Raw genomic sequence first — 23,452 nt, forward strand, 5'->3', positions numbered from 1 at the left:
GACTGGCCTGCAGTTGCTGCTTCTGCCGGAAAAGAGTGCAAAGGGTGAACTTTGCTGTGTGTCCTGCTTGAGAAAGTTCTCCAAGGGCTTGGAGTAGAGCTTGTTTCCTGTTGGAAGTCTCAGGGACACCAAAGACTTCAGATTACTCAACCTGCAGCACTGGGAACTGTGTGTTTTGTGCTGTTCAAGAGGAGAAACCACCTCAACACCACTAACAACGCCACTGGCCTGCACCGTGACCTGCTGACACCACACAGAGCATCATTGCCCCGCTTCGCACCTCGACCCTGGTCTCACCGACGCCGTCATCAGTCATCAGACGACTTCACTGAGCCACTGCTCGCACCACGTCCTGTGGGCCCCTCACTCCAGCATTGCCTTGTTCACACCGCAGCCTGGGCATCCCTGATGACGATGCTCCTGCTGATACCGGTGCTGCTGCCTGCACCATGGCCCGTGGACACTGCTCGTGAGGAGCACGAAGCACTATCCTGTCCCGTACCGCAGCCCGGTCCACCGACGCCAGCACCATTGACTCCAGTGTCATCACCTGGCATGCCCGCCTGCACCGTGGCCTGTGGAAACCGCTTGTGATGGTCACGAGGCACCGTCCCATCCCGGACTTCTGGCTTGGCCCTACTTACGACAGCGCTTCAGCAACCATGACAACGCTGCCTGCACCATGATCTGTGGATACCGCACGTCGCATCACCCCACTTCACACCGCAGCCCTGATCTCACCGACGCCGCTGGAGGCCATCACCAAGCCGCTGCCTGCACCATGACCTGTGGCATCGCACGTTGCATCATCCTGCTTCACACCATAGCCCTGATGCCATCCACAACAGTGCTCCTGACATTACCAGCCCGGAGTTCGATCTGCAAGGCGTGTGACCTCAGGGGCCTGATGACTCCCGCACTAACTCCGGAACGAACACAGTGACGCCAGCGACGCCGCTCTCCGGAGCTCACAACGAGGATCACAATGCCCTGCAAACCCAAGGTACTGCTTGCAGGTCTTCCTGATGCCATAGCTGGCCTGCGACGCCGCAGCCAGCCTGAACTATTGGTTGTGTTGATCACAACGGCATGGTAGCCCCAGGTGGAGCTATTGATTTCAAGGAACTGTATTTTTAAGATAAATCTTCAAAATTCATATCTTTAACACTGTATGTTGGATTTTTATAATTTTGGTCTTGTTTTACACAGATAAATATTGGCTATTTTTCTAAAACTGGTGTGGTATCCTTTTGTAGTGTTTTCACTGTATTACTGTGTGTTTTGTGCAAGTGCTTTACACATTGCTTCTGAGATAAGCCTGACTGCTCCTGCCAAGCTACCAAGGGAGTGAGCAGGAGTTATCTGAGCGGGTATCTCCCTTATCCTCACTAGAATAAGGGTTTCTATTTGGACAGGGTGCAAACCGACTGCCAACTAGAGACCCCATTTCTAACACTGGGCAACAGGACTGTGTGTAACTCACATTTGCAGTTTGTATATTCCTCCTAGACAGCCTCACACAACAGCGATCTTAGGTGTACCTGGATGGGCCATCACTGACAGGATGAGAGGGAGGAGTTGGGCACAGCCCCACTTACACTTGAATAGGCTGTGTACTGCATTCCTACAAAGGATTGCATACGCCCTGAGGTTGGGCTGAAATCAGGGCAGGAGAGGCAGGAAACCTGAACACTTCAAAGGGAATCCTCTAGACACCAACTCATTAGTACAGTATTGGACCTGTGGATACTACAGAAGAAGGACGGCTGCAGTGGTTTGCTGCCAGAAGGACTGTTACTCTGCTGACCTGCTACTCTGCTGCCCTGCTCACTGAGAAGAAAGATTGGATCTGCACCCTTCATCCCAGGTTGAAGTGACTCCTAGGGTCAGCCAGCTGACCTCTTGTTCTGAGCTGAAGAAACATAACAATCTCTAGAGGCTCCCTGCAACAACCCAGCTTCCCTGCTGCCTGGACCTACAACTGGACTTACCTTAGGCCTTCTGATGCCCATCAGGTCCTGGACCCTTGATGTGGCAGCAGTTGAGCTCCCCTGATGTTTTTGGGCTCTTCACAAATGCCACCAGGCCTGTTTGCACCACAAACTTGAAAACCACGTGATCGGCCAGTGCAAAGTTCTGGTAAAGTTTAGGGGCTGTTTATAATTGCACAGTGCTGAGTTCAAATTGAACTGTCACAGCTCATCTGGAATTACATGCCCCAAACCCCCCACAATCCTGCAGGAATGTGTTGAAACTAGTTTCCTCTGAAGAGGCCTTTGAAGTATTCCCACTCTTAGTCATCTGCATCTGCGCTCAGAAAGCAATTTTGGTCTCCACTGCTGCCGCTTTTTCCTGTTCGACTTTCCGTTTGGGGGGTCGCCATAACCCAGATCTCTTGCATCTCCTGCACCTTATATGTTTTGAGAGTGGTAGGTGGCTCTGCAGCATGATGTCTGTGTCCAGTCTATTGTTCCAGCCAGTCCAGGCCTCAGACTGGTTCCCAAAGAATAAGAATGGACCTTGAATTAACACTCTGAGTTTGGCAGGAAAAATTAGCATGTATTCAAGGCTGGCTCCACACAGCTGTTAGTATGTGGTCTGGATAGACTGCTACGCAGCAATGTTCAACTTGAAAATTTCCGTGGGCCTGCACCTGCTGAAATATTACGACTTTGCCTATAAAGTGAGGCGATGCACTGCCACAGAGCAGGCTGTTTCCCTGGCAGCCAACGCCTGGCCAGGATCTTCAGGTGCAAAGAAGGGAGCCAAGCCCTGTGGAGCAAGCACATTAGAACCATGTATCCAGGTGCGCCACCAAGTCAGTTCCTCCATGCACTCTGGTAAGCTTACCACCCACGTATTATTCCTTCTGCATCTTCATTCCTAAAGACTCCTTCCTTTCTGCAAGGGATGGCACCTTTTTCTGCAGGGAACCCACTGAAGGTCACATTTTCCCTAATTTGTGATCATGGATCTAGACTTTATCAGCCAATTGTTTGTGGACGTCTCGTAGGATGCCTAAATCTGATGAGACCCTATCAGTCTTAGCCTCGAGGACGTCCCTGGAAACATTAAGTGTTGCAAGTGTTTGGTTGAGTTTGTTTCCTGGGGCCTAATCCAGAAGATAATGCCCATCTCTGGAGAGTCAGTGTTCCTCCTCACGGGGTGAGGAGAATCACCCAGTCTCGCCTTGTGGCATCCAAGGGCATCTTTCACACTTCTGTTCCTGCCCCTTGTGTCAATTGTCCCAGTGAATGGGGGGTCAGGATGAGGCGTTGCCACAAACAAGATTTGCATTGTGGTTCTGCAGCAACAGTTATCCAGAATGTTCGGCAACCCTCTCGGCGCTCCCAGCCCCAAGGATGCAAGGTAATAGTGATGAGCAGGAAGCAGTTGGGGGAGGCAAGTAAAGGTCTCCACTCATCTCCCACCTGCATCCCAGCAGCCCTCCCAGCAAGCACACCTCGCCCAAAGATGGGACAAGCCCCTTCTTAACCTGCAGGTGTTCACTCTGTTACTGTCTCTGAGCCTCTTCACTCCACTCAGCCAAGCACTCACTTCACCATGCAGCCCATCCAAACCTTCATAGTGGTGGGAGGGAGACATCCCACCCGGGTAGAGCATAGTAGCACTCATTAGGCTCAAGGGTACTCAAGGCCTCAGTGCCTCGCCAGTTCAGGTATCCCCTTGGGTTGTAGGTGCCCTCACAGTGAGGGGCTGCAGACACCATCCTCAGCATATTTCCCCTTCAGTCCAGCTGCTTCCACTCAGCACACAGCTCCCCCAGTGAGCCCCTGGCCATCCAACAATCACTGCTGCATCTCTCAGTTGAGGCCAGGCTGTGCTTTGTTGTGACCACTTTTCCGAGTACAGCAGTCCAGATGTCAGCACTTTGGTAGGGAAAGTGAGCAGAGCATCACAGGGTTGCCGGGGGCCTTTCAGCAGCAGCTGTTGCCTCTGCTTAATCAGTGCTCTGAAGGTGGTGCCAGTCCTGTAGACAGCAACTCTGCTGATGGAGCTAATGTTGTGTGTCTGCGGGTGCCATGTTTAGGAGCCGGTAGACCCAACTCTTGGGTCCGCTCGGCTGCGCCATCTTAGAGGGCTAGAAGGCAGCAGACTTCACCCCCTGAGTCAGCAGGCTCCACAAAAACCAGGGAATGCTAAATATCCCACCTGCAAGGTCAACAAATGACACGATGGTGAGGGATTTTGGGTGCAAGGCCAGGAACGCTATAGGACGTGGTTACTTTGCACGCCTTAGGCCTCACCTCTCCTAACCACAAGCCACTCATGAGACTTACAATTATGTCTGTTATAGAGATGGCATTATAGCATCAACCCTAAAAAGGAACCCCGTGAATGTAGATTAAGTATGTTTAGCTTCAAAAGAAGCCTGTATGTTTCGTCTATCTGCCCATACGCAATAAAAAGCAGCATTGGTTGAGGCACTTTTTTCATGTGGGGAATTCGGAGATGTAGGGCAGAGATTGTCCCTCATTATGAACATGGTGGGATAGCCCACCACAGTCACGTCAGGCCAGACACTGCCATTCCTATAATGATGCAGTCATATGTGTGGCGGTGTATGGAGGCGCGGCGATGCCAGGGGAGCAGCATCCAAGGACCCCGTTCCATCCCAGAGCAGCGCCATGGAACAGGTAAGTGCTGTCAGAGAAGGAAGGAGGTGTGTGTTGAGTGTGTGAGTGCATGGGGTGTGCGCGTGTGTTTGTGAAGTGGGCGATGTGGGTCTGCATGTATGAATGCGTGTGTGCATGTAGGAATATGGGTGCATGTGGATGTGGTGTTTGGGGGACCTATATGGAGGTGGGGGATGGTGAGGGGGGATTTGGGGAGGCTTAAGGGAGATTAGAGGGAGGAGGGATGGGGGTCGGTTTTCAGGGTTTGGGGGCGGGGTTGTGGCAAGGGGGGGCCTGGTGTGTCACATACAGGTGACACCCGTATGCTTTCTGCCAGGGATTACCTGATGGGGTATCCCACCAGGACATCCGTGGTGGAAATGGGATCATTATCCCAACACCAGTCTGGCCTCCACGCCCACTGTCTGCCCGGCGGTCGAATCTGGCCTGCACCCAGTTCACTACTGTGTTTATCTTATGGCGGTCTGAACCGCCATGCCGTTTGCAGTAATGACTGCCACCGCCGACGTGGCAGTCATTACCGCCATGTTCGTAATGAGGGCCATAGTCTTTTGTTCAAATGGTGACATTCCAATTGTCATATCTTGGGTGGTAAAATTTTGGACAGCAGCTGCCAAGGTTACACTTTTACAATGATAAACCTGATGATTTATGGCAATATATATTTTAATGGGTTGTTTTTATGACTGTATTTATTTAGATGTATATTTCACATTTTTGCATCATGAGTGGCATCTTATCTTACAGTGTCATTGAAATGAGTCACAGCTATCAGCTTACCTTAATTAACAGTATTTTTTATTTTTTTTACATTTGGTTGGGACAGTGATGTTCATTAGCAAGAAACAATGTGCAACAATTTTAATCATGCTTAATTTTCATTTGAAGGTATTCTTTATTTATGCTGTAATGTTGTTCGCCTGTATGTGGAATACAAGAATGTCAGGACTACATCCCTGTATCAATGCTTGTTATTATTTTTTTACCAGTGTATTTAAAAAACTTAACCCTGCTAATGCCATTGTGTTGTAAGATGAATGTTCAGAATTAGTAAATAACTATGCTTATGGTGGAGACTTTTAGGTATGCTCTCAACGAGGTCAGTAGATCTTTTCTCTCTAGCAAAAGGGATAGGAGAAAAATCCAACATCACCATTCAAATCAACATTTAAATTTACAGTATGACCAATTTGGCCACACAAGGAAAACGCAACTCCAAATAAAGTTAAATGGTTGTATTATAAGGTCAAACTCAGGTTAATGTAAATGGCTCTCAGTACAAGACTATGAAGACACAATATTATCATCGGATGTCCTACATGCTGGAACTTTCAAAGCTTGATTAACAATTCACACTAAGCACTCAATTAAGGCTATGCAGAACAATAAGAATAAGGTCTGATGATCATTAAACAAACACTGTCCAATTCTTCTAAACATTAGTACCACATAAAGTCCCTCATTAGGTCCCTGGCGGACGGCGGTATTTTGGAGAAAGGTACTGCCAACAGGCTGGGGTACCTTTCCTCAAAATATGACATTGGCGGTTTGCCTCAAGCCAAAATGCCAATGTACCTCTCCTCCACCAGGGCGGTAACAGCCGCCGGGCTGGAGCCTTCAGTCTCCAGCCAGGCGGCTGTCACAGTCCCACCCTCAGGATTATGCCCCTGCCTACCGCCATGGTTTTCGTGGCAAACCTACCACCACAAAAACAATGGTGGTAGACACCATCAGTGCCAGGGAATTCCTTCCCTGACACTGATAGGGGTCTCCCCCGCCCTCCTACCCAGAGTCCTTCTTCACCCTCCCCCAGCCTCCCCTCCTGACCCCCCCAACATACACTCACCTACATGCACATACACACACATTCACATACCCATACCCACATTTACCCACGCATGCATAAATTCATTTACACACACAGCAACACACTCTGACATGCATCCTAGCACACACCCATTCACACCACACAACATTCATGCACACTCACATCCACTCATGCACACACGCATTCCAAACGCCCCTCACCTGCATGCATGCACATAAAAACATACACCCCCACACACAACACCCCCCACTCCCTCCCCTGTCAGAGCACCCGATTTACCTGCTTGCAGGGGGTCCTCCGGCAGGAGATGGGACGCGGCGGTGCTGCCAACAGCAGCGTCCGCTAGCAGAACACTGCCAGGCCGTATCATGAGTCATGATACGATTGTCAGTGGTCTACTGGCTTGGTGCTGCCGCTGGCAGCAGTTCCACCTTACCGCCGTCCGCCGCAATGACCGTAGTCGGAATTCGGCCAGCCTTCTGGCAGAATTCCAGCTATGGCATCATATGGCGGACGGTAGGTAGCCATGGCGACAGTCTTTTGGTGGCCGTCGCCATTGCGGAAGGTGGCATTTGCTACCTAGGTCATAATAAGGGGCCAAGATCTTTGAGTAGTTAACTAACCTCTGAAAACCCCTAAAAGACATCAGATTTCAAATTGACGTGACCTGAGCTATAAAACATGTATGCAAAAAGCAAAAAGAAAAGAAAGGGCACAAATTGAATTTAGAAAAAAGGCATCTGGGGCAAAAGAAAGTTAACGAAAGTTAGCCAAAAGGAAGTAAAAAGGGAAGGTGTCAGCATTTCAGAAGCTCGGTCAAGAGTCTTCTCATGGGTCATAAAAAATTCTAAGTCTTCTCTCAGCAAACATTAGGAAGCTGATGGAAAAGGGCAAATAGGTCTGTGCCTCTTGAAGTCCAAGGAAAGAGTCTGTAAAGTCCAAATGATGTTTGCTATGCTCCCAATTGAGGAATGGTAAATTAAAGTCCAAAGTGAAATATGATTTGTCCATTACTCACACCACATGGATTGGAAGGTTGAATTGTCTAATCAAAGCACATCATGCAAGAAGCATTGCAACATCAGGAAAGATTCCCACTGCCATCATGGGAAGGTATCCATCTTTGCCCTCCTGTGCGATTTTACAACAAATGACAAATTGAGTCCATCTCTAAATTCCTTTGTCCTCAATGTACCAGTGTCAAGGTTACTTTCTCAGACTCTCTATGAATAAGACAATAGCACATCTGTTTCCAAGCTAACATTTAATATGAACAACTTCTGTAAAGAAATAACACACTAGCAAAAGAAAAATAGCTTTCTCACATTCTGCAAAGTCTGAGGCCTAGCAAATCAATATGGTTAACTAGAGCAAGTAGAATTAAGATGGCACGCTTTATTCTTTTAAGTAAGGCACATAGAAACATTACAATTGTAAATTTACCATTAATGATCCTTGTCAATATTCATGTTACAGTAAATTGGAAAGTGAAATAACTTGTTAATACATGTCTCTAACTATAATGGGAACTACAATTTTCAATATTAGCATACAATATTTAAAACACTTTTATTAGGAAATTCATTATTGTTTCAGTAAAAACTATTTCCTAAATCAAAACGAAAGGTTTACAGTTAATTTGTTAGAGCTTCACACATTATAATGAAAAAACTGTCACGTATAGATCCTCCTTGTGACACAAAAGGTAACAACCAAATTTCAACTGCACCACTAACGCCATCACATTGCAGGATCAATGTGAAGATTAAAAAATAACCCTGCCACATTGTGGGTTGGCTGTTTAGAATAATGGTTGATAAATAGAATGAATAATTATTTTGATATGTATTTGCCAGAGTCCAAGTGCCTTTATAGGATGTAGCTGTACTATGAAGTATTTAGAACCCCTACAATTAACAAAAACATGTATTATTATATTAACAAGCAATTATCTAGATTGGAAATATTAACACACTCCCCAGTGAAAATCCATATTTAATTGATTGCATACACTTGAGGCCTTGTTCCCCTGGAAATAACTAGCAGCATTTTCAGTGCAAAACTTTAAAAAAAAAAATTGGGAAATAGTCAGAAAAAATGTTTGGTGATTGCAAATGTTTTAGAAAATTAGAATGGGTTAATGAACATCAGGTTATAAAACTTGAACATGAGGTTGTTGGACATGGGCATATTTGGTAACATTAGGCCACGTGCTCTAGAGCTCAAAATATTATGTTCTACTTTTTGAAAATGGTCATTAACACTCAAAACTCCATACCACATATTCAGGGAGCTGGTGAGTCGGGTGATTGCACCATGGCAGGAAATCAAATTTTGCCTAATCCTTTTTAGGATTACATAAGAGAACCATGGACTGTGGTCCTAGCCACCTCTACCCTGCTGCTGAATCACTCTTTCCTGTTTTCTGCCTTGTTCTCACTGCTTTCTCCTCCTCTCCCCCTGGTTCTCTGAGTGCTTTCTCCTGATTTCTATGTCACTTTCGTTGCTTTCTTCTTCCTTCCCATTTATTTTTCTGAGTGCTTTCTCATTCTTTTTGCCTAATTTTTCCTGCTTTTTCCTACCCTCTCTCTCTGTTTTTCTGAACATTTTCCCCTGGTTTTTGCCGCCTTCTTTTCACTGTCCATTCTTTTTTCCCCGTCGCCGCTCCTGCCTGCTACCCGTTTTGCTGTCTCCTACCTAGCCCTGCCTACTGCCTCCCAGCACCCCTCTCTCTTCCTAGGACCTACTTAATGGAGGCAGCAGCATTTCTGTGCAGCAGACATGTGCAGGGGGTGCACCGCCGGTGCACCAAAGGCAAGCCAGTCTGCGCCCGTTTGCACCTGGAGTGTGCACAGTGTGAGGACCCCTTCTCTTCTAACCCACAAAGATACTGCTGCTGACATCTGAGCCCTGGACCCTGGATGCAACAACAACCACAGCGGCCACACATTGTCTCATACGACCAGAGGACCGTTCTCCTGCCAACACTGCTGCCTCACTTTCAGCACCAAAGCAACCAACGCACCCAACATATCAACTGAGACCACCACCACACAACTCCAGTATATCCTACTCAAGGCATGTTCACTAGTTAAACATGCCACTGAGGTCTTGGACATGATTTCCTCCCTCACCCTGGACGTCATCTTCCTCACAGAAACCTGGCTCATCCCCACCTCTGAACCAGACATCGCCACAACCACACCAACAAGCACGGAGGTGGAATCTCCATCATGTACAGAGACACAATCCGCTGCACAACATTCCTTGATGACCTGACATTGGTAATGGAACACCTCAACTTCCAACTACACACAGACTGAAAAAGCATCATCAGAGGCACCTTTGCCTACAGACCTTCAGGATCAACCCCCCCCAGCTTCTGCAATGCTATCCCAGAACTCCTTGACTCCAAGCACTACATAGTCCTAGGGGACCTCTACTTCCACCTCGAGGACCCCAGTGAAGCCAACTCCACCGATCTCCTGGAATGTTTGAGCAACATTGGCCTCAAGCATCTCGTCACCGACACTACCCACATTGCAGAACACTTGCTCGACCCCATCTTCACCTCCAGAGACAGAGTCAGGTACATTCACAACACACCACTCACCTGGTCCAACCACCACAGTATACACTTCACCATCTCCAGACCTATATACCCTGGCACAGTGCACCCCAGATCCATGTGAAAAAACTGGAAAAAGGTATCAGAAGACCAGTGGAACAACACTCTCCGCTCCCACCTCCCAGATTCTACACATGACCCTGAACAAGCAGCAAAGAGCTTCTCCCAGTGGATCACAGAATGCACCAACGCTAGCGTCCCCGCCAACACCGCCAAGGTCAAAGCACAAAGCAAGAGATCAAGCTGGTTCACTGAGGAACTGCACTCCACCAAATGCAACTGCTGACAACTTGAAAGTAAGTGGTGCCTCAGCAAAAAACAGACCTCACTGCCCACAGGATCGCTCTCAAACAGTACCACCCCCTCCTGAAAGAAACCAAGAAGAACCTGCTAGCACGCCACATCAAAGCCAGCACAAACCACAGCAAAGAACTCTTCGTCATTGTGAAGGGGTTCACCATCCCTACAGGAACCAGGAATTACATCAGTTCGTCCCAGGAACTGTGCGACAACCTAAAAGACTTCTTCCACAACAAGATCTCGTCCATCTGCGAAAACTTTGAATGTCGACCCAGCTCACATGCACAGACATGAACCCCGAACATATTCTCACCCTCAGGGAACTCCTCACCATGGGAGACACTATCTCCATCATGAACTTCGCACACTTGCGAACATCCATGAACCCCTGCCTCCACTATGTCTTCAACCTTGGAAGTAGGACAATTGGAGACGAGCTCCGGAAGGTCCTGAATACCTCCATCACCACAGCCTCTTTCCAGAGGTCTGGAAACACTCTGAAGTGAGGCCCCTCCTGAAAAGAAATCTGCTGACCCAGCCGAATTGAAGAACTACCAGCCCATCTCTCTCCTCCCCTATACAGCAAAAGTCCTTGAGAAAACGATTAGTCAGCAACTCACCCAACAGCTGGAAAACCACAACCTCCTGGACCCCTCCCAGGGAAACACCCAGAACGACTCCGAAAACACGAAGTTGTGAAAAACAAAAGTGAAACAACGCTTTCGTTTTCCACGACTATCTGGTTTTGGTACCTTAACCACGCATGTCTGAACCACGTACATGCGTGGTTAAGGTACAGAAGAAGGGAGTCAGAGTCGACGCGGTGAAGGAGGAGGTAAGTTGGGCTGGGACTGGGGCTGTTTTTTTTGGGGGGTGTGGGGGCTCGGGGTGATTAGGGTTTAGAGGGGAATGGGGGTCAGGGTTTAGATTTAAGGGGTGGGTTGGGGTGTTTAGGTTTTAGGGGCCCCGGTGGGGACTCAGGGTATTTTTAGTTTTTGGGGTGGGGTGGGGGGCTGGGGGTGATTAGGGTTTAGGGGGTTAGGGTTAGGTTTAAGGGGTGGGTTGGGGGTTGGGGTGTTTAGGTTTTAGGGGCGGGTGGGGACTCGTGATATTTTTAGTTTTTGGGGTGGGGTGGGAGGCTGGGGGTGATTAGGGTTTGGGGGAAAGGGTGTCAGGGTTTAGGTTTAAAGGGTGGGTTGGAGGTTGTGGTGTTTAGGTTTTAGGGGAGGAGGTTGGAGTTGTGGTAATTTAGAGGGTGGGGGGTTGGGGAAGTTGTGGGGATGGGGGGTCGCTGTAATTTTTGGGGGTGGAGGTCTAGGGGGGAAGCATGTTGGAACCGTGCATGCTGATCACTAATGCCTTTACCAGGAATGCGTTTACAATGGAAAATCGTTGTAAACGCATTCGTGGTAAAGGCATTAGTGGTAAGAACGAGGTCGTTGTTCCGACCTCATTGTTGAGCCATGGGTGCTTGAAGCACTCGTGGTTTCCGACATATAACCCCCTCTTAATTTGGATTTGGAGCTAACCACAGCACCAAGACAGGCCTGATTGCAGCCACAGATGACATCAGAGCCCTCCTGGAGCACAGGGAAAGAGCAACCCTCATCCTCCTGGACCCGTGTTTGACACTGTCTCCCACCACATTCTGATAGACAGACTCCACTACATCGGGATTCAAGGAAACACCCTCAAATGGATTGCCCTGTATCTCACAGGCAGAAAACAAAGGATCCGTCTCTCCTTTCACCTCAGAGCCCAGGAAAATCATCTGTGGAGTCCCACAAGGATCATCCCTCAGCCGACCGTCTTCAACACCTACATGACCCCTATGGCCATCATCACCAGATCACATGGACTCAACATCATCTCCTAAGCCAACGACACACAGCTCATCTTCTCGCTGTCGGAAGATCTCTCCACCACAAAAGCTAACTTCCACAGATGCACAATGAATGTAGCTGACTGAATGAAGGACAACTGTCTCAAACTCAACACCAAATAAACGGAAGCCCTCATCTTTGGGAACAACACCTTGCCATGGACTGACACATGGTGGCCCACAGAGCTTGGCACTCCCCCCTTCCCAACAGACCATGCCAGCATCCTCAGCATCATCCTGGTTAGCAAGCTATCCATGAAGAAACAAGTCAATGTAGTCTCATCCGCCTGCTTCCGCACCCTTTGCACGTAATGCAGGATCTTCAGGTGGCTTCCAGCAGACAACAGAAGGACCATCATGCAGGCCCTCATCACGAGCAGACTGGACTACAGAAGCAAGCCCTACGTAAGAATCACGCCACACCTACTGAAGAGACTCCAGACAATACAGAACTCAGTGACAATACTCATACTCAACCTCCCCAAAAGGACCCACATCACACCCCATCTCAAGAAACTATGCTGGCTCTTGATTCAGAAGTGATGGCAGAGAAAGATGCTGACCCATGCCTACAAGACCCTGCATACATCAACACATGCCTGACCTTTCACCAACCGACCAGACAAATCCGATCAGCTTCCCTCTCCCTCGCAAAAACCCCATGGATCCATTGAGTCAACACCAGAGGACACTCCTTCTCACACCTAGCAGCCAATGCTTGGAACAACCTACCCCTGCACTTCAGGACCACACTGACACTCCAGCAATTCAGAAGTGATTTGCCACATTCTATGAATGTTTGATTGATTGATTGGGTACATTGGTGTTTTGAATGTCCCATACCTATTTGTGGCCTTAGATACAGTGAGCTATTCCATCTTATCCCAAAGTATTGTCATAGTTGAGGAAGTCTCACTTGCCTATGCTCCCATGTTAATATTTAGAAGTCATTGGCAGATCCATGGGTTCATTCGATCTGTTTTAACTCATTTTAGGTTCCTTTGGAAGTTTTACTAATTTGTGTATCCCCTCTCTAGGGGAGCTTTTTTAATTACAAAAATAATTTGACCTTGTTTTCTAAGCTCTTTCATATACTAGAGAATTGCTTCACCTGCCGTCCCAGTTTGGCTTATTTTTACATTGCAAGATTTTCTTATCAGAGGAAAGATTCATAATTCCAACACTGTAAATCAATAAAACAACTTGGCCACTACGACATTATGCAAAGACTGGGCAAGTTCTGAGATAGCTTGGTGAATAAATTTGTTTCAAATTACTATTTTTCTTATTTTTACAGCTGCATATGGTTCACTGGAATGCAGAAAAATATTCAGATTTTGTTGAAGCTGTTTCACAACCTGATGGACTAGCTGTGATCAGTTGTCTTCTGGAGGTAAAATATTTTGATCTTCACTTTTAATTGGCACCGTTTGTTGCATTTCCTTTTACATGCATGGTTTTTGATCAGTGAATGAGTTATAGTTCTCCATGATTATAATATGGAGGAAATCTTAAGCTAAAGTATTTTATGGGGGTTTGTTCTGCTGTAAAGGTCCAGTTGCTTAAGTCAGCATTTGATGAATTTAGTCATGTGGAGATTATGCTGTTTATTTTAGCATTTAGGGTCTCACGGGTATGTAGCGCGCTTTACAAATTGACTGATTGATTGAATACGACCCTGTCGGTCAGACCACAAGGGGACCGCCGCCACCGTCAGGAACAAGGTTCCCAATGGAGTGGAGGTGGTCAGAGTCATGGTCAGCCATGGCTGAAGGTGCTTTCTTCTGCAGGGGTAGTTGACTAACTATGCCATTCTGGGTGCAATATTTTGTTTGGTATCCAGCTCATCAAATCGAAAGCAATATACATATCTGACAATCTTATCAAAATATTTATATTAATTTCAAATATATTAGAAAAATAATAAAATTAAACAGGCTAGCTTTTTACAATTTTTACAAATTTTGCTAATCAGATCTATAGGAAAAGTGTGCAAAATACCCAATTACTATTATAGCTGAACAAGGGGTTGGGATTCTAATATTTCAAGTGGATGCGCCAAAAGCAACAATCGTCTGAATTACCACAACTGTAACAGAAATAAAGAAATCAATTTTTTAAATGAAATGTGTTACATATGAACATAATGCTGAATGGCCTAAAAATGAGTGCCAAACATTGTTCGGGAAGTCTACTTAAGCAGGACATGGGAATAGAAAGTGGGTCTGCGTTCACTGCTTACCCATACCAAAATTGCAAGCTGAGAAACATGTCCCTGCTATGTTTAGATCAGGCTTTAAAGCACAGCTGTTGTCTACCTGGTATGATAGTTTTCAAGGGTACTACGGAGCAGAATTGTGGCTCCGTCTGTTCGTAGCATAGCACTGATGCCATGGGCACTGATGCAAACAAGGTAAATTATCCCTTTGACTGCTTTAAAGACAAAATACCGCAACTGTCAGGGATCAATGGGCCCCTCTGGGCCTGGTGCCACTGCACCTGCTGCATCAGTGGTAGCTCTGGCCCTGCTGCCCAGATGTTGGTTCACATGAGTTTGCCTTTTGATTTGGTCAGAGGTGTGCTTTTCCAAATAAAGAGTCCTTACACTCCAAACGGCTGTGATCATTTGTTTATTAAGCTGCTTATGCCAAGTTAAATCAATTAAGTTTATTATTTGATTTTTTAAATTACAATACTAATATTACACTAGTTGACTTCAAATGTAATATTATATATGTTACAAACATTGTACCTATCATACTGTAGTTTTAAACGATCCTTCCTGAAACCTAAAAACACCTTACTACCCCCTTAATACTACCCTTACTTGAGTCCTATAAAGGTTTTCATATCCCCTGGTGCTACCATCACCTGAGCCCTAACAATTCTTTACTTCTCCTTAATTCTGTCCTTTCCTGAATCCTAAAAACCCCTCCCTACTCCTTAACCCTACCCATTCCTGAACACTAAAATTCCTTACTACTCCTTTAAAGCTACCCTTTGCACAACCCCAAAAAACTCCTTACCTCCCCTTTACACCTACCTCCCCTGCACCTTAAAAACCCTTATTATCACTTAATGCTACCATTTCCTGGACCTTAAAAGCCTCTTACTGCTGCCTCTTAACGTTACCATTGGAATCCTACAAACTACTTACTATTCCTTACTGCTCACTGAAAGCAGGTGGAGTCTAAGCGTGAAATACTGATAAACACTTGGGAACCAAATTACTGCCTTCCCGATAATTACTCACTACTAAGGGAACCATACTGAGTCTCATTGGTGATTCTTATTATTTCAATGGCCATTTTCTTCCTCCAGTTATTAATGCCCCCAGTATCAGTAACTCTTGTGATGCTTTAAAGAAAGATATTTGGCATGTAGTTCTAAGTTCCTTAGTGGTGTTGACAAAGACAAAAAAGCTTATCTCAAAGAGTTAGAACGACATTTTTAGATCAGTGGAATCACTTTCAAGACTTTAATAAAATATATTCTACTGTTTACGTGGAGTTGTGCTGCATTTCCATTTCAGAGACATTAGCTCCACACCACTAAGGAGTAATTTACAGAATGTCAGATGTTTTGCTGTTATAACATAATTCTGTAATGGTGTTAACACAACCAGGAATCATGACATTAGAGCAAATTTAGAGATAAATGTGCACACAATGTTTTTGTCTGTTTTCCACTAATATTGCCCTCATCTTCCACAGCACTTTATTATATATAGAGCAAGTGTTTTAATCCTACAATAGGGTTGAAACCTCGACAAAACATAAAATTGTGGACTAGTATCCAACTTGGTGAAACGTTGCTTTGGATATCTAAAAAGATAGATGTCCCAGGACAACACTATAATTCATTCCAGTCACACATGTATATATTTATATAGCACCAGTGCACCTTTTTTACCTTGTCACTTTGCACTGCACCGTAAACACACTGGAGCACCTTATACATTTTATGGCATTGTAATTGTATTTCTTCATACTCAAATAATACAATATAATTTTCATGGTTCTATATATAATAAAGTGCCATGGAAGTGTGTTAAATGTACTAAAAACCACTTTCCACAGGTTTCACCAGATTTTGTACAGCTTCCCACATTCTCTACATGACCCTAAAGTAGTATGTCTGTGAACGACAAAGTGCAACAAATATTAGTGGGTGACAGTTCCAAATCTTTCATTATAATGGCCTATTGCTTTACAGTAAACATATCTGTTTAGGTCTGGCTTGACAGTGCAGCTGTTTGCATGACATGTTTTACAATTTTTTCAAAATATGCATAGAGTGGGCTCTGTTAGGCCTCTCAGTCTTAGGATGGTCTTACTACAAAGTGTTGCCTCCCACCTCCTCTTTTGCTGATCTCGTTTTTCCCAGACTTAGGACTGTGCACACTTTACAATTGCTAACCAGAGCTAAAGTGCATGTGCTAACTCCTTAAGCTATGGTGACAGTGGCCTATCCTCAATTGGCATATTTAATTTACTTATAAGTCCCTAGTAAAGTGGCACTCCATGTGTAAAGGGCCTCTAAATTAAATGCTGTTAGTGGGCCTGTAGCAATAATTGTGCCACCCACTTAAGTAGTCTTTTAAAAATGTCTCAGGGCTGCCATTGCCAGTATTTAAACTATAGTCTCGACCTGGCAAAATAAACCTTTTGCCAGGCCCAAACCTTCATTTTAAATGTATACAACTCACCCCTGTGGTAGGCCCTGAACAGCCCTCAAGGAAGTTTTCAATGTATTTAAAAAGTTGAACATGTAATATTATGTTTACATGTTCCTTTAGTAAAAAACTCTTAAATTTGTTTTTCACTACTGCAAGGCCTACCTTTCCCGTAGACTAACATTGGAGTTGCCTTATTACATTTATTAAGCTCTAATTTCCAAGTGACAAAAGGTAATCAATTCATGCTTGGTGTCTTTGGAATTGTAATGGAGAATCCTAACTGATGGTGAAGTTGATTTTTAAATTACAATTTTGGAAATGACACTTTTAGAAAGTTGGCTTTTACCTGCCTTAGACATTCACAGCCTCATTACGGCATTAATGGTCCCACCACAGGAAGGCCTATGTACGGGGAAGATGCCACTACCAGGACATCCCCTCAGTCGTATTACAATGTTGCTGCCTGGCTGCCATGGAAAGTCTGGCAGAAAGCTGAGTTGTAATCAGCATGGTGGTGCTGAGTTCAGACATGGCTGAATACAACTCAGACTGCCGTCTTACCGTTGTGACCCATGTTCCTGGTGGTGACAGTGGTTCCGCCGGCCCGGGTCATAATGTGGTGTGGGATTGCCAGCAGTGCGGAAGTACCACGGCAGGTGTGGTTGTCTGAAGACCGCCACCCTCGTAATGAGGTCTACAGTGCCTGTAGCCTGTACCTGGATCACATGATGAGTGTAGATAAAAGATGAACTTTGTTTATTCCTCCTTCCTAGACAGCCACACATAATCGGGAGCTTAGCTGTGCCTGGATAGGCCATCACTGGTAGAAGGGGACGGCGGATCAGGGCACAACCCCATTCACACCTGAATATGCTGTGACTTGCCTTCACACAATGGGCTGCATACCTGCTGTAGTTAATCTGGAGCCAGGACAGAGAAGGGAGGATGCCAGGGGACTTCAACGGAAAACCTCTAGAAGCTTCTTCCCCACTTCAAAGACACAACTGGGTATTAATACTGGATTTCAGGCACCAACTCTGCCAGGAAGAAGGACTGTTGTGGTGCTGAAGGACTGCCACTCTGTGGACTACTGCCCTGCTGGACTGCTGCCTTGCTGTGCTGACCTGCTGCTAGCTGTCCTTTTGCCTGGGGAGAAGGACTGGACCTGCATCTCTAGAACCCAGAACTCCAGAGTGACTCCAAGGGGTAGTTGGCTGGTCTCCTAATCTAAGGCCTCAGGGACAACAGACTTCCAACAACCTTGCACCTGCACCTAGACTCTGCCATTTGTGAGTCCAACCTGCCAAGTTATGCTACCCCACTCCTGGAAGTGGGCCTAAGGTGCTCCACCAACCTCTATGGATGCAGCAGAATTGACACATAACCTCTGCTGAGAGGCATAAACTCAAGGAGAACTGATGCATTTCTGCTACTGCATGGATCGGAACAGCTGCAAAGACGCACATCAACTTCAGGTCACCGTTGTATTGGAAGTACCACTGCAATGCAGGCCTTTGCATCCCTCATCAGCAGCAGTCCAGACTACAACGCTGAACTCCACATTTCAGCCTTGCAGCTCCTCGGAACTGATGCATCACCCAGACGGCCTGAAGTATCCTCAATGCCAGACTTCACTTTAAAAGCACTTGTTGACAAGATCCTTGATGACGACTCAGGACCTTTCACTCATTTCAGAACCAACGCATTGCTTCAGCTGCACAACACATCTTTGACAATGATCCTCGCAACGCTCTGCAAAGCAGGATTTAAAGTACTCTGTTTAGCAGGCCTAACTGAGTCCCTGTAACCAGCTTGTACTTCATTGCCATCAGCCTGAACTTGTGACTTTGTCCCAGCCCGGTGCAACCAGATATCCACAGTTGGTGCTTTATGACTTTTGACTCTTTATTTTTGCTAAAATCTTAAAAATTAAATATCTCAGTTTCTACCAATTGCATTTTTATTGTTTTGGTTTTGTTGTATTTATGAAACTGTGTAACCGTTTGAAATGTTATACAAATACTTCACACATTGCCTCTGAATTAAGCCTGACCACTCTGTGCCAAGCTACCCAAGGTTTGAGTATAGGCTAATTTAGAGATTGTTTGTGACTTCATCCTAAGAAGTATTGTGGTTGATCCCTGAGAGGGACTTCACCCCTTCCACCAGTAACCGAGTCTCTTACAAGCTTAAACCAAAGGAGTATTCCCCTCTTACTTCCAGCAGTGATTCTGCCTTCTAGTACGTCCTTCCATTAAAACGCACAAGGGACTGTTCCACATCTTAGAAAATAAAACTCAGCTATGCTCTTTGTCACATTCAGTTATTTTTCTCCTGTATGCATTCATTCAGCAATAATTGTTTGCTATTTTTCTCAACAAAACGTAAATATATGAATAATCGTTTAATGTTAAGTGGTAAATACGCTGTAGACAAACCCATTATTATTAATAGGATAATGGATTGCTACCAATTTGTATTTCATCAGCAGTAATATTTTGTAATCAGTGAATTATTGACTTTTGTATTATAGTAGGGTTAAAACCTATCTCCACATGGCAGAGGGAAATGAATGCCAATCACACATAAATGAATGTTACTTTATCATAGTGCCTTGTTTTCAGACTGCTTAAGTGTGGCTTTTAAATAATTTCAGTGGCATTTGAATTACAGTCTACTGCCAAATGTGTGACACTTTCATACTGACAAATCAAAGCAATATCCGATATTTGAGTGTTTTTCTGTCAGTTCTGGGTTAATGGATTAGTAATGTGTGATTTGGTGATCTACATTTCATTCACATATGTAATACTCATGATCCCAGAGTGACATCCTTAGAATTCCAGTTCATATGATTTAGTCTAGATTAGTATATGGTAAACAGTAATTTTTATAAAATATCAAAGTTTGTGTATTAGTGGGGTAGGTTAGTTGTGGAATAAACAGTATTAGCACACATACAAATAGTGTTATGATCTGTAAATATCAGAATAGTTATACACAAAATAATATAGACTCTCAAATAAAGGACATATATTAGTATAACAAAAGTTACAGTCACAAAGATTCCATCCAAAAAAAGAAACTGTTTTTCATCACGATCCAGGTAAACATAATCCGATTCCAAAAAATTATTCTTAAATGAGTATTTATCGTATCGTCCCCCTATCAGAATTGCATAAATTAAATCCCAAAAGTTCATCCAATTCCAAAGTAAGCGTAATCAGATTCACAGTTCAATCCTGAGTAAATGTCCATCCCATCGTCCCGCTGTCAACACGTGTTTCATCCTGGGAGTGCCCACGGATTTCTTCAGGACCTCCTACAACAGTATTGTACATGTATTATTAAATTGTGTTATGTCATGACAGAAAATTTACATCATTATTTGAATATGTGTGTCGTGAGAACCCAAAAATTATCAATAAAATTCATTACACCCCATACTGTGTATTCTTTTGTGAATATTATAAAAGTAAATAAATATATTGTTATGAGTGACCAAAAACAATATTGTGATCAGGCAAACTGTCCAATGGTGTTCACACGTGACCCTCAACCTCCTACTAACCATCAATAACTCTTATATTAAATTGATATCATATTCCTACCTTAAACTACTTATTCCACTCGTATAATTGTTGGAATATCTCTTGTAATCTGTTATTATTATAAGGTCTCCTATTGACTTGAAATACAATGTAAAAAACATTTACCAAAAAGGGCGCTTGCTAACATATTAATCGATGTCTACGGTTGGGTACTACTAGCCCTTACCGCTATTAAATAAGATGCCGTCGTCACGCGAGTACGCTGCTCCAACAAATGTCCATTATCTAGCAATCGCGGCGCCTCTGCTGCCCGCGTTAAATACTTAACTCTAATCTAGAAATAGAAGATGGACAACATCGTAAGAGCGTCCGTGTGTTTCCCAATAGAAATAAATAAAAGACTTCCGTCTTTGGCAAATTCGCCTTATTATGAAAACATAAATATCGGGGCTCCATATTATTTTAAAATTTCAAACTATCATTCTGATTACCAAATATTATATTATAGCCATCTAATAATTTCCATATTAGCAAAATGGGTTAATATAGCCCATCATTTTCTACAGTCCCCGAATGAAATTATGCGATTATCGCTGTATTTTTAGATTTTACATATTTGAAATCCATATTATATTGTTATTAATATTATATACCAATATATTGAACCTGACATAGAATTAATAATTATATAATATATTATTCTATATTAGTGAAGTCGCCCAACCATATCTAATATATAGTATTATCAAATTGTTATTCAAGTTTCTCCCAAGAAATACTCCATTTCATGGTCGGTATTTAGACCTTGCTCTACAGCTCTAAACTTCAAAATCCAGTAGGACTCCTTTCTCCTTAAGGCTAATTCTCTATTCCCACCACGTGGGTTAGCTGCACAATGATCAAAACCAAAGAATTTCAACACTTTATATTTTGCCTGTGCTTGGCAATTCTTGATATGTAAAGCTATAGGGTAACGTTCATCTTCTAAATTGATTGCCCTCCAGTGTTCTGAAATTCTGACCTTTAATGAACGTATCGTGCTGCCAATATAGATCTTATCACACTTGCATATGATCATGTATATCACAAATTTTGTATTGCAATCAATATGTGATTTAATAGACACTAGATTACCATAATAGTCAACAAATTCCGTCTTAGGCTGCCATGCCCATTTGCAGACTGTGCAAGAGCCACATTTGAAAAAACCTAAATTATGCTTCCCTAACCAATCTAAGTTCTTTCTCTCCAATGGGTAACTTGGACTCAATATATTGTTAAGGGTATTCCCCCTCCTATAAGCAACATCAGGTCTATTACCAATGTGCTTCTTAAGTATATCATCCTGGGTTAGTATCGACCAGTATTTTTTCATACTCCTAACCAATCTCTTCGATTTCTCAGTGTAATCTAAAATGACCCTAACCTTACGAACCTCATCTTTATCTTGAAAATCACCCTCTTGTGCAGCCCTGCTCAGTGTCTGTTCACGTGATATTCTCTTCACTTTATATATTGATTTCTTAATGATTTTCTCGGAGTATCCTCTGGTTAGAAATCTACGTCCCATATTATCAATTTCCTGGAGAAAGTCACTATGTTTGCTACAGTTTCTCCGTGCTCTAATCATTTCTCCAAGTGGTATTGCCTCAATCTGATACTGTGGATGAGCACTGGTGGAATGCAGTATATTGTTACATGATGTTGGTTTGCGATACAACCTACTCTCTATTTTATTATTTTCCACAAACAGTTCAACGTCCAAAAATTCCAAACATGTCTCACTATGTTTATATGTAAACTTAATATTCACATCATTGCTGTTTAAATATCTGCAAAAATCCTCCAACGAACTGACATCTCCTGTCCATAACATAAAACAATCATCAATGTATCGTCCCCAATATAAAATATTAGTGTGCCATTCTGCTGCATTTGGACCCCATATCCAAATTTCCTCGAACCACCCCATAAATAAATTGGCATATGAGGGGGAGAATTTCGATCCCATGGCTACACCCTGTTTCTGTCTATACCATTCATTTCTAAATAGAAAGTAATTGTTGTTAAGTATAAAGTCTGTCATAGTAATTATCATTTTTGTATGTTCCATCAAACTAACAGACCTCTTGTACAGGACGTGTTCTAATGCTTGAATACCAAATTTATGTTGAATACTTGTATATAATGCCACCACATCTAGAGTAACCATGATCATGCCTCTATCCCATTGTATATCTGAAAGTATACTTAATATATGTTTCGTGTCTTTAATGTAAGAGGGTAAATTGTGAACAAAAGGTTGCAAAAAAGTATCTACAAATTCAGATAATCTTTCTGTGGGGCCACCTATACCCGAGACTATTGGTCTCCCAGGTGGAAATGGTGATTGCTTGTGAATTTTAGGTAGCGTGTATATTCATGGATATCTAGGACGAAATACCCGAAGATACATGTATTCATCCTCATCTAATAATTTGCTCTCTTTCCAATTCTTCAACATCTTATTGATATCATTAGTCACCCTGTATATAGGATTAGAGACTTCTTTTTCGTAACAATGCTCATCATATAATTGTGTATATATTTCCTGTTCATAGTCTTTGCGGTTTAGGACCACTATATTTCCACCTTTGTCCGCTTGCTTGATAATCACAGTTTCATCCGATCTTAGTAATTGTAGTGCCTTAAATTCATCTTTATTTAGATTTGGTTTGTTTAAGTGTACTCCTTTAGTGTCTTGTCTGTTCAGGTCTGTCCATACCATTTTATAAAATGTATCTATATTGTTATCCAATACAGATCTAGGTGTCCAAGTTGATCTTTGTTTAAGGCCACTGGTGACATGTATATCTGATGCTAGATTCAAATCTTGTAGTATAGTAGAAACCGTAGTTGGATTGTCTTCATAGTCTGTAATTGACATT

At 43.8% G+C, this 23,452-nt stretch overlaps 1 protein-coding gene across 1 annotated transcript in view; it reads left to right on the forward strand.

The window, feature by feature from the left end:
- The window catches only part of LOC138282635 (carbonic anhydrase 13-like), a 510,143-nt gene that overhangs the window by 311,753 nt on the left and 174,938 nt on the right, over window positions 1–23,452 (forward strand). The window contains exon 4 of the mRNA XM_069220428.1: window positions 13,594–13,689. Coding sequence (XP_069076529.1) covers window positions 13,594–13,689 — 96 coding nt within the window. The remainder of the gene's footprint in view (window positions 1–13,593; window positions 13,690–23,452) is intronic.

Source organism: Pleurodeles waltl, chromosome 2_2, assembly GCF_031143425.1.
Source record: "Pleurodeles waltl isolate 20211129_DDA chromosome 2_2, aPleWal1.hap1.20221129, whole genome shotgun sequence".
NCBI lineage: Eukaryota > Metazoa > Chordata > Amphibia > Caudata > Salamandridae > Pleurodeles > Pleurodeles waltl.